At 38.6% G+C, this 20,247-nt stretch overlaps 1 protein-coding gene across 1 annotated transcript in view; it reads right to left on the minus strand.

Moving 5' to 3' along the window:
- NELL1 (neural EGFL like 1) overlaps positions 1-20,247 on the minus strand; it is a 295,005-nt gene that overhangs the window by 239,822 nt on the left and 34,936 nt on the right. Inside the window, exon 4 of the mRNA XM_050711117.1 lies at positions 15,876-16,046. Within this exon, the coding sequence (XP_050567074.1) occupies positions 15,876-16,046 (171 nt within the window). The remainder of the gene's footprint in view (positions 1-15,875; positions 16,047-20,247) is intronic.

Consider the following 20,247-nt stretch of genomic DNA (forward strand, 5'->3'; position numbering starts at 1 on the left):
CTGTTTTACCTGTTAAAATAGCAAAAACAAGATGGCATTCTTTTAAACCACGTTTTGAGAATTATAGGAATTTCACATGCAGTATCTCTATCAATATTTTAAAGCGTAAGCAGAACCTTTTTGCCACACCTCATGCAAAATTAAAGATCTACTCAAATGCAAAACTGCTGTAAAATGCTGAACAAGGAACAAAGAATCAAGGTGCTCAAGAAAGCCAATCAATGAATTACACTACCATGTTAGGAATTTCTCTTCAGATACGTAGCATGTCTTCAATCATGACTTAGATTAATAATGTCCTCACTGAAAAACATCTTATCTAAACAAATAAATAAATGCATGACTAGTCAGTATTCCATCAAGAACTCCACTTCTGGCAAAACCCCAATGCTTAAAAAAAAAAAAAGCAACAAAACAGGTTCAACAACACTACTTATTGAAGAATATTTTAGTTACCCCAAGTTAAAGGTTATAAAGGAACTCTACAATACCTGCCTGCAGTTTTTTATATATATATATATATATATATATATATATATATATATATATATATATATATCTTCTCCATGGATCTGCCCAATAAGTAACAGGTTTAGGATGCAAGCAAAGTAGATCAGTACTTACTTACCTTTCTACATAAAAGGATGTTTTGGATCATACTACTGGGTTCATGAACAATGTGAACTTTATTACTGTATGATGTTAAACATCAGCAAAAAGGCCCCAGTAAGCAGGCACACAGCCTATTGCTATCACTGTAATACTCTCTACAGTCTTGGCAAATGAAAAGGTCAAAAAGTGCATGTGAATTCATAACAGTGAATAAAAAACCGTAGCAGACTACCAAAAACATGGCTCACAACATACTACTTCACTAATGAATTAAAAATGAAGAAAAAAATAATAATAATTAAAAAAACTGCAACTCCTGACAAAAAGGTAGAGTGATTAAGAAATAATAAATAAATCCATGGGACTTTCCCAGCAAGGCTAGAAGCAGCTACTCAAATGCAAAACTGCCACAGATGAGAAAAACTGGAACCAAACAAAAGCAGCTTTTCAATCAGTATGAGCCAAGAAACACGTCAAATTTACTCATTCACAATCAGTGGATGTCATAAAGGTAAAAATAAATGTTTTTAAACATCAGTGAACAATGCAGCACCAGCTCCAGGCATTGGCAACTGAGACCAACGGGGCTCATGGGTGTGCAACTGAAGCCAAGCCAGGAGCTGGGCATGTCTCCTGGCTGCCAGGGTCTTGTTTAAAATCACAGGAACAGAAGTGGTGCACCATTCCTAAAGCAGGTTTTTCAGAAGGGGAGAGACTAAGTGGGTACTGAAGACCCCTGTCCACAGGAAAAGATTAAGGTGTTACTTGTGTAAGTTGTGGGGAACAGGGTATCACCCAGACATTTAGATTATCCATGGACAAACACCACTTAGAAATCTATCATGAGCTAGTGATCGTTCAGGTTATTTTCAGGCGGTTTCTACACTGTGAAAAACCTATGGAGCACAAACATTTTGTAATCTATCTCAAAGCATAATGACAGAAGTTACTACCTAAAGATCAAATTCTATTTCAATTATTGTTTGTTAAATTAGGAAAAAACACTTTTCTCCACTCCCCTTTCCTGCATTGATTTTCTTGTGCAAGAAAAAAGTGTTTTTCAGGCTGAACAGAAATAAATGGATTTTTTGTTTTGTGTTTTTCTTTTGTTTGTCTGTTTGTTTTTACAGCTCCATTAAGCTTTCACCTCATTCTCATTTCCTTACTTGATTTTCTGGGCAGAGGAGCATCACTATTGGTCAGTTTGGCCAATACTTTGTATTTGGCATAAAAGTAGCTGAACTGTACCTACTACACTTCCAGTTTATTAAGTACTGGTCTAGAGCTCCTGGGATATCAGTTTCCAATACGCTTGGCTTTGATACTCACATGGAGAAATATGCAATACACTTCACAAAAACAGGTTTTTTTTAGTTAAGAAAATCCAGGGAACTGTGGTCTCTCAAATTACTGCACACTGAACAGACCCTCCAGCATCAGGAGACCCAGGTCTCTAGGTTAATAGAAGTTCTAGACTTTCAGATTTATGACTACTGCATTCACTTTCCAAGAGTGAGTTTGCTTTGTCCCTACTTTATGCCAATGTATTTCAAAGGAGCTAAACCATAGACACAGAAGAATACAACTGTAAACCATTCCTTTCTTGAAATGCCCATGCTCAGTATATATTTACTAACCGCTGACCCTCTTAGCTAAACATAATAAGAAAAAAAACTAATTGACAAAGACCCATGATATCTTTGTGGTCTTTTGTTGTTGTTGTTTTCTGTTTGTTTTGCTTTTTTGTTTGTTTGTTTTAATTTATATATCTACTCTATCTGCAGTTTGATTTATGAAGTACTCTTACGGAATCCTCAGAAACACGTTTTTCAAAGACGCATTCCTAAGAGCCATCTGTGACATAATGAATACAGTAATACAGAAAGAATATCTGGAAAAGAATCAGTGGGTTCCTGAAGGGAAGCATATCTAAAATATCTGCATGGAAATAAATACACAGACACAAACCTTTCGCTGCATATAGGAAGACCCTCTAAAAATCAAGCAAGGAGACAGTTACCTTCCGTTCGATTTAAAATGATTCTTTATATATTTATAGAATAGGGGAACTCTGTTACCCTCATTCTACATGTGTGCAGACTGATAGACAAAGACCAACTGATTAACCAAGATCACAAAGACTGAGTCAGAGAGGGACACTGCTCAAGATCTCAGACATTAGACGGAGCATCTCACACACTAGGCCATGTTTCTTCTGGGGAGAAAAAAAGAAAAAAAAAAAGACAGTTTTCTCATGTATTAAAGTAGGTTTCTTACGTGCAACTTTAACAAGTGAAAGTTCACAGTTGGGTGAGTATGTCCACTTTTGAGGTGGAGTATCTCTACTTTATACATATAATAATTGCCATGCCAGAAGCATTTTAGAAATAGCTGAAATATTTAGTGGAACAAGAAAATAAACTTTGTGTCTGTTTGCATTAGAATGCATAAATCAACATAGGCTGATCAAGAAATGCAACTGCTGAACATAAAATAGATTCTAATTTCAACATTTGCTTGCGAACTAGCTTCGCAAATCATGGAATTTCCAAATTCTTTCAGGTCTAAAGCATGAGTAGGTTGCTCAAATACAAATATGCATTATCCAATTTGTAGGCTAGATTCAAGCCCAAGAGATGTCTTCTATTAGGGGTATCGTTAAGAAACTAATAGTTGCAGTCTAATGTTGCTGTGACTGAGGCATGGCAGGAACCTCATTTCCCAGCCTCTGGTCTCCACTAATCAAAGAACAGGCTTATATATTTGATTTACTCACATAAAGCTATCAATATTTATGTAGCAACCAGGTGTTGAATTAATCACACCCCATTTTAGATGCTGCAGAAGTTTACACCTGCAGTGGAGCTCATCCTCTAGACTCACTTTCGTTAATGAAGAGACATAACTGTTTCTAGGGTATGATTCATCTTACTGTACTTTAATCAGCCTCTGCAAGTCCCTGCACAGGAGCACATTCTGACATCAGGGTGAGTCACTGAAGCACATTTTTGCAATTCAGAACCTGATCCTCAACAAAACTGACATTCCCTCAACCTATATAGATCCAACTGTATCCTCAGATCCTTTAAATAACCCAGAAGGTAGGGGTAAGTCACATACAACAACGCACTGTTATAGCACTCTAAACTTTCTCAATTTAATAAACAGAAATAAATTGGGAGATGGGGAGGTTCCCCCATGTTTTGCACTAGTTTTTTTCCTCCAGAGGTAATTCACAGAGATGCGGACCACCTAGATCCTTGCTATGATCTCCAGCTGAAGCTGCAAAAATTCCATACATCTGACAGCGCAAGCGTCATACCTCCTAACACAGCCCACTGCATGAAATAACCAGTCACTTCTAAAACTTTGTCCAACGTGTTTCCTGGATCCCAGCTGCATGGAGAAACTGATGATACATCAGTACCTAGCTTTAACAGACAACACTGGCGTTAGTCTAAGTCTTGAAAAGAAATATGAGGATATCAGATATTTTCATTTCATTTTCTTATATATTTCCCAGTGAAAATGCGTCAACACCAACATGACTTTTTTTTAATAGTGTTTACAGACAGGATGCACTATTTGACAAGTATTCAGCTCTAGAGCAACTTTAACTAAATTATTCATTCACTTTCCAGCATTGTATTTCAGAAAAATAATTTTCCTGAGGGAAATTTTGATTTTTCGTGCTCTCTCTTCTGTCATAAGATAGGAGTTCAAAACACTTAACAGGGAAAAGCAATTTAGATTAAAATATCAGGTTTTGAGGGAAGCCTTTTTTTATTAAATTTTGAACATACTATAGTAACTGCAAACTAGTTAATCAAAAGTTACTTTCCCGCTCTGGTAGAAAAAAATAGCTGTCCAGTAATAGTATATGTGAGGTAAAAGACTCAAGAGCTCATGCTCAGTTTTTGAGTTCTTCTCAGATTCTATGGCACCCAAACGATTTCATTGATTTTCCTATATAATCACTGAGATAAGTGAATGTACGTCTCAGTTTTATTATTTTGACTACAAAATCTAAACTGAAAAACAAAAAAGTATGTAATTAAACCTCTATAAGTAACCTCTTTTTTCATTCAAGAGATGCAAATTAACTTTTAAGATCCTCCAGCAACAGGAGGAAATGAAACAAATGAAAGGAAAGATGGTTAGAAGCACACATTTTGCTGTCAGGTTTCGGGCAGTCCTTCTCCACACAATCTCCACAGGTAAATGTTATCTGTCTACATGAAGCTTTCTTTAAAATAAATAAATAAATAAAATAGGCTTTGCAGTTTTCTACAAAACTATTAATGATTTTTCACATTAAACTAAAACGGATCGCTGTTACTGATTCAAAGTAGAGGAGTGGACCCATTAAGTTACACAGCATTGGCCACATGAAGGACAGAAATCAGTCTTCCTCAGAACACTCAGTAGCGTATCATACATCTAGAAATCCTGAGGTGAATTCAGACGTCTTTACAAACAAGGTCAGTATTATTAACTTTAATTTGAAGATAGGAAAAAAAAGATACAATTAGTTCCTGATGGTAACAGTATTCGGAGTGCCTCAGTACCAGGTTAACAGCCTGCCTACAAGGCTATGGTGCTTGCCTGTCTTCATATAATGAACAAGCACTCCTGAAAATATGAGAAATCCAGAAAATAACCGAAATCAAACATAGTAAGGCAAAAATATGCCAATGCCTACAACATATAAGGAAACAGATCCTACACTGAGATGGCAAGTACCTCCATTCCCCAGAAAGTTTACTCTAGTTGGAGATAGTAATTTGGCCATTGGATTAGGATTTTCAAGAGTTGTGGGGAAAAAAAATAGGACAAACTATGAGGTCAACTGTGTCTTACATATGATGTATTCAGAACACTTTGCACTTTCCTTCCCCACCCCATTCCCCTCGCACCCCCCCGATAAAAATACTGGGTTCTCAGTATAAAACCCGTTAACTTGATACCCAGATGGTTATTGCACATTTCAGATTTGGCAACCTTTTTCTTTTTTATGTTTTTCCTTGAAGTCCATCTTGACCTGTTACACCTGAGGCCAACAGCATGTGGCTAATGATCTTGGTTTTGCCCATAAAATTTGCACATAATTTGCAGGTAGCAGAAGCGTAAGAGAAATGCAGTTGCCTCTGTTTCTGGTGAAGATGCTAACTTTACCATATTCAACCTGCTTGGCCACAGCAGAGCATAAGGTAGTGTTCGGGTCCAAAGAAAAAAAAAAAAAATACTGTGAGTGCTGAAGGAGATGTCATCTACACACACAGACTTTTCTTCAAAAAAAATCAAGACCCACCACCCACAAATTCATATGAATTTAGTTACTTATCTTTAAACATCTCAATAGAGAGTCAAGGGATGCACAGCTCAAATACCACCTCTCAAATAAATATCTAACTTACCAAAGATATTTTGGCAGTTGTTTTACCACTTGTGAGCAACTATCGCTATTTGAGTACCAGAGCATAAAACATGTAGCAATAGGGGGTTTATATGATGTGCACAAACATCCACTACACACAAGGAGACAACTCTACTTATAATAAATAGAAGACAAACTCATAGGGTCACTAAAAGACACCTTTTAACATCAGCAAGCTTTGAATCAGCTTCTAAACCACAACACTGATTAAAGCAGGCTGTTAAAAAGAAGGCACAGCACTCTCATTTGTTACCCTACTAAACATCGTACCAAAAGCTCATACACATCCCAGCTGCCAAGTATCAGTAACAGAAGACTAAGCATTTAAAAAAGATTCTGGAAAGAGGGAGAAATGAATTCAATCAGTTCTTCCAAGTGATGATATTAAGAAAAGCTCTTCTCCCCACAAATTGAACAAGATGATCTTAAAGTGAGATACATACAAGATTAAAAAAAAACCTACATTGAAGTATCTATGAAACAAGTAGTAAATAATTAAGCCTATCTTGTATCAAAAAGCAATAGGGTAGAAACATTCATCATCATAATGGCACAAAGCGACACTGGTACTTCAGATCTCGCAGCAAAATTAACCCATATATAAAATTCTACCACAACAAAGAGGTAAAATCATGGTTACAGGGCTTATTTCATCTTGTTTTTGTCATGGAAAAGTTAAGATTACTGTTGGTGTTTTTCATAAAACATTTTTTAAGTGAGAACTGGCAGTGCAGAAATTTTGCTTCCATTACATCTACATAAATTATACAAGGACATGCTGGTCCCTGGCCCGAGATCTGCAGCACACAGGCCTTCACAGCTGGCACTTAGAACAGAAACTAAAGCACACTAAGTTTACTGCCTAGAAACAACCCTTCTTCACAAAAGTCCTCTTTTCTGTTTCATTCTCAACACCCAAGTCGCTTTATCTAGTATGGTAAGACAGACACGACTGCAAGAAGATTCAAGTCCTTTCTGCACAGGTACAAAAAGCAAATTTAAAAATAAGCCAGCCACAAGCAATGTTTCTACTAAACAGCTTCTTCCCCCCCTCCCTACCCCCAAAAGAATAGTCTGCTGAGAATTAATTGCCTTGCAGAGTACCTTGTCACAGGATCATCTCGTCGAGGGGTATATGTCATCACTAAATGATTTGTACAATATCATAAAATAATCTCAGCCATATTCCATAGCCAATTTCTGTTCACGACTGAAGGTAACTACAGGCTGAGGACCGCAAGTTTTGCTTGTTAACGCTCTGCCTTCGCTTCCACGCTCCCACCAGAGCCCTCTCATTAGTTTTGTCTCAGCACTGTGCAATGGCACGTGGCTCTCCCCAGAGCTGCCAGTACTCCCTATTAGCCACCATTTCGGTAACCCCACGGAGGTCCAATTCATTCCACATTCCCCAGTTCTTACTGCAGGTTCATCAGATAACCCTCATCTCCATTCTCCCATGGTATTTTTCAACTGCCCATTTTAGCCTCGGTGGTTTGAAAGATAACATTACTCTCTCCCCATAATAACTAATTGGCCATGACTGAGGAAGTGCATGAAACATACAGTAAACACAGAACAAGCCATTATATTGGTTCTAAAATTAAGTTTTGATGGAAACTGCCAGGCAGACAGACAGAAAAGCACTCTCCAGGGACAACATCCGGGTTTGGAGCTCATTTCTCTCAGCATCTGACATGCTCTAAAGCTGAATGCACGGCTCGGCTGAACTCGATGAGAGTTTGCACTGCAGACTTCAATGGGGCAAGAATTTCACCCCAGGGACACTGCACAGCACATCCTTTAGTCAAGCTTAAGGTAAGTGGCTGGCGTGACACAGAAAGAGTCATCTGGGGCTGAAGAATTTCTTTTAGTTGCATTAGTTGACACAGTTATTTGCTTTCATTTTTGTCCTACTGAAGGGAATGCCGCTAGAATTGCAGCACAATTATGTAACGCAGCTTCTATTGATTCTTTCATTAGAGACTGGACTGAGATATGAAAACAAGCCATAGAACTAGAAAGAGCATGTTACCTTACTGCAGTGCTGAGGATCAAGCTACCAGCTTTCACCTCACTGCTCCTTTGAGTATCATTGCATTGATACTAACAGCAGTTCTTCATATTATTAGAAAACTAAAACAGTAGCCAACATCTGATGTTTTATTAAAAAAAAAAAAAGAAGAAAGAAGACGACACAGCTCACTAAACACTTATCCATGAAGTACTGAAACATGAGGCTGGACTGCCTGTGCCATTCTCTCAGTCAGCATATCTACAAAGCAGCTCTCACCTCACAGCGCAGAACCAGGCACTCAGTTGCCCCCGCACTCAGTGCTGAGCCCACTTGCCCCCCTTGGACTCACCAAGACCATTTAAACATACTGGGGGCCTGGACACAGCTCTCCCACATACAGCGAAGTCTGCAAATATGCTGAGTGGCTGTGTGTGTGACGTGAAGCACGAGAGGACAGCGTACCACCGCTGCACCAATGTCCTTGCCACCACCTCACACCCAGAGCCACGATGGCCACACACACGGCATCTCCAAGCCTTGCCACCTTCCACCTCCAAGCACCCCACTGCCTCCCAGCTCCCTGCAGCTGGGGAACAAAGGTGACCGCTCCTACACCACTGCTGGTTTGCTTGGTCACCAAGTAGCACAGCGATGGGAAACGTCAGATTTTGGGTAGCAGCAACCGATTCAAGCAGCCTCCACCTTGCTGCAGCAACTTGAGGATTTTGACAAGTTTAGATTTCCAAAAACAATTACCTTTTGGGAATTATTCCTGTTTCAAATTGTCAAAGAAAGTTTCCCCAAGAACTAAAACACTTCAGAAAACTCTGGGTTAGTTTCACAGACTTGAGCAGCCTCACCGCTGTTTTCTCAGTCATTCTCTCACACCCCACAGTGCTCAGACTGGATTATTTGCTATACGGAGACTCATATCTCAAGACAACTTCTGAAGAGTTCAGAGGGGTTCTCATCTGCAATTTGGCCCAGGTCCAATGCTTTTTATAAAAGTATTTACTGAAATTATACAGCCATTTTTCAATTCAGCTCCAGTGTTATCCTCTGTGACTTCCAGTTGTGAACTCCAGAGTTTAGCTAATCATTTCACAAGGGAGAGTTCATTTATGTTTTGGATCTCAGTTGATCTGCCCGGTTGGTGAAAGACAATCATTTCTATAATCTGAAAGGGAAAACCCAAAATATTTTCTTTATGTGGTTGATTCTCAAATCATGATGATCTTTCTGTCCATATGACCCCATTAGCACTCCGACAAATGAACAGAAAATAGAGTCAAGTAATAGGAGATTTGCCCTGAAAAAAAATATCCACAGAAACAAAGCTCCACATACATTTCTCTGCATACATGCATGCTAAATTTTTCACTGACTGCTCTTGTAATTAATCACCCCCAATTTAAGGGATTATTGCTTTGATGTTAAAAATAAATAAAGTATGTTGGACAAACAACCAAAAACGAAGAGAGAGAGAACGGGATAATACACCTATTCACATGGTTTAGGAAATGACAAACTCAACTGAAGCTTGCCAGTCCTGATTTAGAATGATTTCCTCCGCCCTTCTCCATCCTCTGACACACCCACAGCACATAAATATGATGAATGCAAGATGCCAATAGCAAAGCATAACACATATTCCTACCCTGTTGAAGTCGTGAACCTGTCTGTCAACATTTTCACTGGATAGCACCACAAGCCCCAAATCTAAATGTAAAAAAGCAATTAGAAACACTGTTAAGTATTCAGCAGCAGCTGGGCTCTGCAGCTACCAAACACTGGCTCCACCGAACTGTCAGAGTCTGGGGACTGACACAAGGTCCCATTTTAGGCCCTTAACTGAACCCTGGAGCCTCTTCAATAACCAGCATCAGCAGGACCTGGATAAACTCCTTCACGCAACCAAAGCAGCTGCATTCTCTGCTCCCAACAGGAGCTACAGGGAGCTATGTAAGGCCCCTCTGCTGCAGCACAGTGCCCCGCATACGGTAGCCAGCTGATGACACTGCTCGTACCAATTCCACGTGTTATCTGCTTCTTCTAGGGGAAGGCAAAGGATCTAAGACAGCCGGGCACAGCCACAGATTATAATAATTTGTTTTTGTTTTCTACAGTACATTTTCAGCACTTGCATGCTCATGATCTTCTTGCCATTCTATCAATGCAGTGTACACAAATAAAAATGAATTTTTCCTGATTCATCTAGGATTTAAAAAGAATTTGTCATAAACAGAGACCGGGTTAAGAGAGAACATTTTTCAGTCTTCAATCACATCCATACTACCATTCTGCTGTGTTGGCTATCTAATGAAAAACCCTGGCTATTAAAAAATAATTTAAAAAAAACTTTTAAAAACAAGGAAAAAAACATCTTCTCTTGAGTCACACTGAATGCATCTTGAACATTTCCTTGCAGCTTAACTACAATAACTATAATGATACAGGCCTGACAGCAGCTGACGTGATAAGCCAGATGGAGATCTCTCTTATGCTAAAGAGTTTATTGCCTTTCTGTCAAACAAGAGGGACAATCAGTAGGTGAAAATTAACTTCCAATCCAGAATACCGCAAATCAGCTGTTGGGTGCACCTGTAATGCACAATTATAGCACACTACCTAAGTAACCAGTTCTGTGACAGTTTTTGCTACAGCATAGAGCAGAGAAGCAATCTCGGTCACAAGATCATATTCAACTGTTTTGAGAATAAATTACCCGACTCCGTAACACTACCACCTTGCCATCTCCTCTTTCAACAGCAAGTGTTTTACAGTAAGTAATGTGGTGAATCTCTTTCAAAGGGATCACTTTAAATGTTCTTTTATTTATTATGCTTTAATCAAAGTCACTGGAGTTTATCTAGAGAAGTTAAAAACGTCACACTGGCAGCTGGAAGATTTTATTTATAAGGACTCAGAGGTATTGGGTTCCCATAGTTGGACAACGTTGCTTTAATTTATTTATTTTTCCAATTAAAAAGTTCTCACTGCTCATGCATTTTTTATTCCTTAATGCCCTGTTCTAACAGAAGAAATATAAAAGACAACAACATGTTTTTCAGAGGAAGACTACTTCCTAGCCTGCTCCAGTTTTATAATCTATTCTCTTCTACACTTACCAACTCCTCCCATCAAACAGCTACGAGTATCCATCAAAACTACAGGCTGTATTCATAATAAAATGCACTTTAGCACATATTTTTACTGGAAAGCATTTATTTTTGCATCAAATTGCCTTCTACCTTTTATGCCTGCAGACAGAGTTCAAGGAAAGAAATACTTATGCTCTTTGGACAGGTGCATACCTTTGCAGCAATATGGTTGACAAGAAATACAGCAAAAATAAAAATAAAAAGCAAGCAACCTTCAGATCACCTCCCCAGATGAATTAGATACCTTGAAAACTATTTGGAATTTATATTTCTTTAATAAATTATCAATAAATGCATTTTAATACAGTTCCCACCACCTCTTACATTGTAGCCCCGATGCTATTCCCTCACTCTTGGGCAACATTACACACTTTCTACAGCTGAAACTAATTCCCATCGAACTGAAAACAAATGCCAACTTAAAATAGGCCTTGACAATCTCCTGGGGCTGAAAACCTCCTGACAATGCAGCTATGCACAGCAGGATCCTTTACCTCTGCTCCCCAAAGAGAACAAATCTGGGAAGGTGCTTGACAGAGCCTATTTCACAACACAATAACCCTTTAGGACCACAGGTTATTTAAGGACCCTCTGACAGTTGCTCTAGATAAGCCTAAGTGTTCACCAGAAAGGCAGCCCGTGACAACTCCCTTTTCTCTGCAGTAATAAAGCACAGATCCAAAGCATAACCAATGTTTCAAAACAAGAGTTGCATACCACTAATGGACTTAGCGCTGAAGGTGTAACATCAGGAAGGAAAGCAACAGCAGTGAAATTCATTTCCGTGTTGCTTTCAGCATAGGTTTTATTTGTGCATCAGTTGGATGTTCATAATGAATATAGTCTTTTCATTTTTTCTAAGCTTTCTGAACCTTACCAAAATGTTACAGGTGTGCATATACACCCACTGCTTATGCCAAAAGTCTGAACTGTATCCCTAGCTAGAGGCTACCTCCTAGATCCGATGCAACGGCTCTCAATGTCAGTGAAAAAAGAGTCCAGTGATTTTCAGTGGGTTTTTAGCCTGGACTCTCAAGCATTTTCCCGTGCCAGCAGCTCTAAGCTTGAGCATCAAACTTAGCAACAATTCTTACTCCCTGTTCATCAAAGAGCACCAAAAGCAGCATGTAAGGCACAGTAGGAGCTGATTTTAAAAGGACACTTTTGTACTTGTGCAGATATACCTCCTTTGATACATATGCCTCCCCCACCATGTTACATATCATTAGAATAGAGGCAATTATACTGTTTTAAAAATGACTCTTAAAAGCACTAAAGGCTTTTACCAGTTCTCAGGTAGCCTACCCTAACCTATCTAGGTGTGAAAAACAGAAAAACTGAATTGAATCCAAAAGACAATCAAGTACCAAATATCAAAGCAATTTTACAAACCAGATTAATGCGGGTGGTAAGACTGGGAAGAATACAAGTAGATTTGACTCTCTTTACAACTTAAAAGATTCATATCCAATTGCTTTCCGATGCACTGCAGTTTTTAGAAGCCAGAGGCTGGATTTGGGTATCGATGTAAATCTTGTAGCAAAATTATGTTATGTCTGGATATTTTTCCCAATGCAAATACTTTCAGTGCAATTTCACATGCAGGCTAACTTTAATAACACCATATTCACAAGTCACTTATCCAGAATAGTCTTTCAAACGTATAGTATATTACTGCAGCCGAAAACAAAAGGAGTAACACGTTTATACAAATTCATGCACATTTGTAAGGATGCAAAGTTGCAACCCCCTTAAAGAAATCCCATAGGAATCCAAAGGGTGGACACAGAACTTCTAGACAGGGTCCATCATAGAGCCATGAAGATGATGAAGGGATTGGAGCATCTGTCTTATGAGGAAAGACTAAGCGAGCTGGGCCTGGTTAGCCTAGAGAGGAGGAGATTGAGAGGGGATCTTATCAACCTCTATAAATAACTGAGGGGACAATGTAAAGATGATGATCCAAACTCTTCTTAGTGGTAGCAAGTGATAGGACAAGGGGTAATGGGTATAAATTGAACCACTGGAGGTTTCATCACCATATGAGAAAGAACTTGTTTACAGTTCAGGTGACAGAGCACTGGAACAGGCTGCCCAGAGAGGCTGTGGAGTCTCCTTCTCTGAAAATACTCAAAACCTGCCTGAATGCAATCCTGTGTAACATGTTCTAGGCGATCCTGCTTGAGCAGGGGAGTTGGACTAGATGATCTCTGGAGGTCCCTTCCAATCTCAACCATTCTGTGATTCTCTGTGATTTTTTCATCATTTTTATCCCCACACCCCCCCCGCCTTAAACAAGGGTGGGGAAACAGTAAGATGGAAGTGCAGAACCCCTTTCACTAGACAGGTACACTTGAAGCTAATTTTTGTTCTGATGAACTCTCCAAAAGAGAAGCAAAACCCGAATATCTGCAGGAGGTTGGACAGGTGAATCTATTGAATGCAGTTGTATTCTCCTTCCCTGCGACTTACTTGTTAAGTCTGCAAAAGCATCGCTTCTCATTAGGCATCTGCGCACAGCCTAAAAGGGTGACATTTACATATAAAGTCTACAGTCCTTAACATTGGATTCTGTGCATACTTTCAGCTGCAGTTTTCTTAACTCTAATTTTAGGAAGACTTAGGGGTTTTGTTAGTGGCTCAGAAATATGCTTCATTGGCTTGCCCTTCTTTAGACCAAGCATTTCATTTTCACATCTTTTGACATTTATTGTAGTGTCAACCAGAAATGCCAGTGCAAAGATAAAAAATATGTTGACTCCTCCTTTGAGTGCAAAGATGTAGGGGGCTAAAATAAAAAGCAAACCACAACACCAACATTCAAAAAAGTCTCTAATTAACTGAACAGAAATGACACAGCTGAGTCAGGAACTTAAAAACCTCTTTTTTTTCTTTTTCCCTCACCATTTAAATTTTTACTATGATCTGTATACAAGTCTTGCTTTCAAAACTATTCCTATTACTTTACGCAGGAGTTGTCATAAACTGCCACAAATGCACGGCCAAATAGATATTTAGGTATGGAGCTATGCTGGGAGCAGCCAAGGGGACACTCTTAGATCCATCAGCCCTCTTTAGGGCTACCTGACAGAGACATCTATACATATTTATCACCTCATATGACAGCACAGCTTATTCTGTAATTGTATTTATCTATTGCTTCTTGTTACTGTAAAGAACATCAACCACGACACTATGCAGCTCTCTTGTCCCTGGATAGACTTCTGTACCAGACAGGCATTTTATGTCATCTTCCTTTAACATCACAGTCAGCAAAAAAAAAAAAAAAATCTAAGCAGGTCTTCCTATAACACATTTGCTGTTCATAAATATATCTTTTATATATATATATATACACAAACAATAAATAAAACATAGGAGATGAGGAATTTGTCCCAAAACCCAATATGTCAATAAACAGAAAAGAAAATAGAAATTATAACCAATAAAAAAATAATGGTAAGATAAACAAATCTGAAGACAATCTTTAAAAATCATAAATTTCATGCCTGAATGAAATTGAAACTGCACTAGGCATATAATTGTTTTTAGGGTACAAACAAAAAAGATTCAATAAGCAACCTTCCTTGAGATTAGGTTTTTACTGTCAGTAGTTAATGCAGTTGCAGAAAATGGTTGTAACATTCCTTTTAAGACAGTACTTCATAACTACTTTGGGCAGTTTTAAAACTTTGCCAAATGTTCCAATTAGCACGTCCTGCCATAAAAGTCCCGTAACTTTATTCTGCCTGCCTGAAATGAGGACTTTAGGAAGAAATATCAGCTACCATCGCCCTATCCATTTAAGTCCAACAATTCCAAAACGCATACAGTAGACTGATCCTCTCACCAAATACAAAAAATATTTTCACACTTGTTTCAGTGCAGGAATATCTGAAAGTAACAGTTCATTTTCCTCACTCCTTAAGACTATTTGTGAAGATCCCAATTTCGAGTTTTCTGAGTTCCCTCATCAACCACTAAGTTAGCAAAAGCCAGTCTTCAATACATTGTGAGATCACATCCCAACAGAAGAGAGATTCCTGGGTCATTGCCTTTTTATTCCTTGAAATCCTGACAATCCGCCATCTTGTTCTTGTGCTCTTTGCAACTTTTTAAGGAAAAAAAGTTCAATGACAGACAGAACACCCCTCCAAAAACACGCAGCATCAGCTCTATACATGTGAAAAGAAGCTGCCAGGTTTCTTGGAACTTTGCAAGTAGGGCAGTGGGTGGAAAAATCAGAAAGAAGTGCATTGCTTGATTATGTAATATAAAATTAAAATGCCTCTGACACATCTATCTATTCTTCAAGTTTACAGGTATGCTGAGCGAAGCAGTTCAGAACAGAACAGACTGCACAGCAATCTGTCACTCTTAAATGTAATCACAGCCAAACATAACATTAGCAAGTGCCTAAACAACAGAGATGCATTTAATACTCCCCAGTCAGCAATCAACCTTTTCCACGTTTGTTCATAATCACAATGTAATGTAATATTTTAATGCTTTATTTTCCTTTTCTTATTCTATTACAGTTTGCTGCACTTTTTAAATTAAGCATTTTTTAATCTCCTTTTGCAGTTTTAGTCTTGCCCTGTAAATAGAGAGCATTTTTAAAAGAATTAAATTACTGAAGACGTTTTCTTACCTGTTGCAGTCCACGTGGAGCAGAAGGTGAGATGCACTAAGTGATACAGCAATCTTGTGCCACTGTCCATCTGCCAGCCGGTAGGGGAACACCTCTGTCCTTGACTTCCCATTAAACCTGTAGTGATACCTAACCTCATCCCGTAGTCCACTGCTCTCCAGTTCAAAATAGCTGTAGGTAAAACATGAAGAATTAGTTCCATTTTTGGTCTATTCATTGCTTCTGTCACTTTCTTCTTAGTTCGTAGAGTTCCTTAAGCAAACACCACACGGAAGGTCACAATCTAAAGACATTACTCAGCATGGATTTACTAGGTCATTTTTTAAAAAGAAGTAGAGAGACAAGTACTACGCATTCAGCGCATTATAAAAATCACAATACCATTTACACGAAAACAGCTCATGTTCAAAACCATTTGATTGTCCTGGAAATTGAAGTCCTCTTTTTATCCACAGAACAGGTTCAATGACAAGAAAATGATCGCTATTCTATTCACCAAGACATTTTGTATGAATGCAGGATTTGTAGGCAACGCAAAAATAAAGGACCATATGTATCATTACCAATGAAAAAACAAAAAGCCATTAAGGTAAGAAAGCATCAAGTAATTGTGGAATTTGTACTCACTATCTGCAAATCTACTTTAAAAATTGTTTACTTTTAGGACTCCCCTACATGCAATTGTGTTTAATTCATTTTCTCAATTTTATTTTTACAGCTGTAATTGTTCAGCTTTACAAGGGAACAAAGCCTCCTGGATAGATCAGGTGTCTCAACACCTGGCATTAGCAATCAAAACCTTCACACACTTGTCACAAGGGAACAGCCCTTGGACAGTACTGTTGAGTTAACAAAGTAAAGCTATTAATTGGCCTCATGCTGGCGGGAGGAGGCAGCTGTCTTCCTAGGGTGAATTTTGCCCTGGTGGCAACACATTGGTAGCAGAAATAGTGAAGCCTTGTCTTGGCCCTCAGATAACAGAAAATTTACAGCTTATGAAATCAAGGTGCTCATTTTTCTTGCAAAACGAAGCCCTAGATATACAAAGGTGGTTATACAGACCTTCTCTTAGAGCAGAGAAACCTCTACAACTAAGTACAGATGTTAGGTTTTCCGGCTATCCCCTACCCCTGTCTGCCTCTAAAGTGTCATGTTTTTCCCTACTGGACAACAGCAATTTAACATGGCGGTTGCAAGACGGATGCTAGTTTGGGGTTTAAAAAATAAATTAATACATACATATATAAAAATACTACAACACAAAATAACCAACACCCAGTTGTCAATTATTGTTTTCACAGACCTTAATAGCCAGTATGGACAAGAATTTCATCACAAGGTGTGTGTACTTCAAGAATGATTCTCACCAGTGAAGCGGAGGCTATTTAGAACACAAAAACTGAAGAATGGAGATCTTTGGGAGGAACTAGGTTCTGAGATAAAATGGTAGCTGGGGACATATGCAACAGATCACAACAGACTGGGAAGGGGAACATCAAGACAAAGCGTGGCCCAAAGCAAAACTCAAACCCTCCTCCATCCTGACAATGCCTTGCTGTTCAGACAGCCGGAAGATTGCAAGATTTTTCACATACAACATGAGCATTATCAGGTCACCCGAATCAAAGACTCAAGTGCAAAGTAAAAACAGTCACAGGCAGATAAAGGCAAAACTAAAATGGAATGAAAGCAAGGCAGACGTACAAAAATATATTCAGTACAGGGACGAAAAAATAGGAAAGGCTGGTGTTGTGAAGGAACTAGCTGGTTTCATACACGTAAAAGCATAAGGAGAGCAGAGGAACAGGATTTCTCTAAACAGAAGAGCAGAATCTTGATAAACTCCACCACCTAAATACCTTTAAAATACCTAAATTACACTCATAGAAATTTGGAGAGGATGTTTTTATTATTTTGTCTTGATATTCCGTAAAAGCTCAGTCAACATACAGAAGATACTGGTTCTGGTATTTTGCAATCCAGGAAAGTACTAGGGCAAGTACCATCAGTGAAGTCATACTTAAAAAGTTACATGTTCCTTAATTGCCATCTGCTGTCAAAGCACAAATGGAAGTCATTAAAAAGAACTTCTTTTGCTCTTGTTCAAATGAGCAACACCGAGACACTAAAAAAAAAATCAAAAAAGACAAAAGAAGATCTACACAACATCTTTCTCACATACAAAGTATTAGTATAAATACATATGTTTACATGGCTGATCATAGAGGCGTAAGAGCCTGAGAGCAAGACAAGCTTCTGTCATGGGAAGCACTTGGCTTCCTGCAGTCATTCTTCATACTGCCTTATAGCCACGGAGCTGATCATTTACTACACAACGCTTCGTCTGTTAATAAAAAAGGCAGTATGCCAGCCCTGGAAAGGTCAGTCAGACACTGTACTTAATCATGTCTGCGTTATCATGTGAACTATATAGGAAACTGCAAAGCAACATAGTTTCCCATCTCAGAAGCTTTAGTGTCAGTAGTTACTTCTGGACTAAAAACAGCTTGTTGCTTATGCACAGAGCTTGTTGTCAGTCTCTGGACTCATTTTATGTAAGACAGAAGTGATTAAAGCTTACTGCAGTAGCCAGTGCTTACTATATATGTACACCTACACCTGTGGCTGAATGCCACAGGGTGGTATAAAACACCATATTTTACCTCTTCAGCTATGTGAAAAGAAGATGACAGCAAACAAATTCTGCACCTATTTTTCACCTCCCTTCAACAAGTGCAAATCAGAAGCAGTTACACTCAAACATCAGCAAACAACAGTCAACAAAACCCCAACAGGAGAAATTGGCTGGATAGCCCCGTTTGTATTCTCTAGTATTTAAATAGTGCAAGGCAGCATAAGCCAGCATGCCTGCATTGATTTCCTTTATTTATTTATTATTTTATTTGGGGGATGAGGAGAGGGGAGATGTACAAATTCACACAGACATCTTGACTATGCACACACATCACCACGTTCACATCTCAGAAGATGCGGTTGTCTATTCTCTGAATATACCATACGAACATAATTGATTTGCAAATAGCTTTCTCAATAGCAAACATCTTTTCTTTCCTCCTCCAACTAGACTCTAGAGAAAAGCTACAACATAAAGGCCACTCACTGCTGAAGTAAATGTGCTTATTCTGTGTTCAAGTTCTAATCTGCAAGTAGTGGAATGGAAAGCAAATGAGTGGCAAAACACAAGTTCAGGCACGGAATCATCAACCTGTGAGAAAATGATTTTTTATTTTACTCTTAAAAATCTATCTCAGCTTTTTGGCATGCTGTTGCACAAGTTTTCATCTACTGTAAATTGACAGGTAAATGGGAGGAGGGGGGACATGAACAGAAGCTACCATACAAGAGGAAAGAAAATGAATTAGTCTCTAACATGCACGTCTTCTTATAGGTTCTTCCCAATATTTTACCAGGAAGAAGAAAATGCAGGAACCAAACAAGTCTGGGATCCTGAAAGGATGAAAGCGTCTAGGAAAAATCATGCTGGTCTTCCACACTTGTACTGCCTGAATAAACGCATCAGCAGCAGACAAGCGTGAACTTTCCATGTTGCTATAAGATCCATATCAATAGCCCAAGGGAGACTGCTGAGTGTTACAACCAGTTCTGCTGCTGCATCACAACCGCATGAAGTCTGGGATGGGTCTAAGATATCTGTGTGTCAACTTCCTGCTATGGTTAGCCTCCCTGCTGCCTTCATTGCGACCTTTTCCAAGAGACATGTGCGACAGTCACCTATTTGTCAGCTTGTTAGCACAAAGGGATGGTTTCTTGTTTCATTTGTTATTTCTCAATGTTTTGTATTTTATTACTTTTGATCATATCTGTTTAAAAAGAAACATCTGTTTTGACAGATTACATTCTCAGAACACATGTATCGAGAAAAAACACTGTTTATGGAAGAGCAATACAGAGGAGTATATGACCTTGGCTGAAACTATTCCACTGCTATAATATCCATATTTGCTAAGCATGTAGGTTACTACTGGCTTCTTTTACACAATTATAGAATTGGAATCCTTCTCTATATCTGTCAGCAGTCCCTCTCATTCAAATCATGATGTGTAAGAGAAAAAAGAAGAAACATGTTTCTAAATTCAGATGAATTTTATGCACATCAAAAAGCTGGGTTATTTTAAGATCGTGGAATGTGCTTTACAGAAGGACATCATTCCACAATCAACTCAAGTTGCTTTACAATTCTTCTTGACAATTTTTTCAACCCCTACATACCTTACATAAGGGTACTGTTATGAGAAGATAATGCCTGGCTATTTTTAGGAGAAAATAATGCCTGACTTACTGATGTTTACTCTTTTTTTTTTTCTTTAATTTTTCCACAATCATAGTGAAG

Source organism: Cygnus atratus, chromosome 5 (genome assembly GCF_013377495.2).
Source record: "Cygnus atratus isolate AKBS03 ecotype Queensland, Australia chromosome 5, CAtr_DNAZoo_HiC_assembly, whole genome shotgun sequence".
In the NCBI taxonomy this organism is placed as follows: domain Eukaryota; kingdom Metazoa; phylum Chordata; class Aves; order Anseriformes; family Anatidae; genus Cygnus; species Cygnus atratus.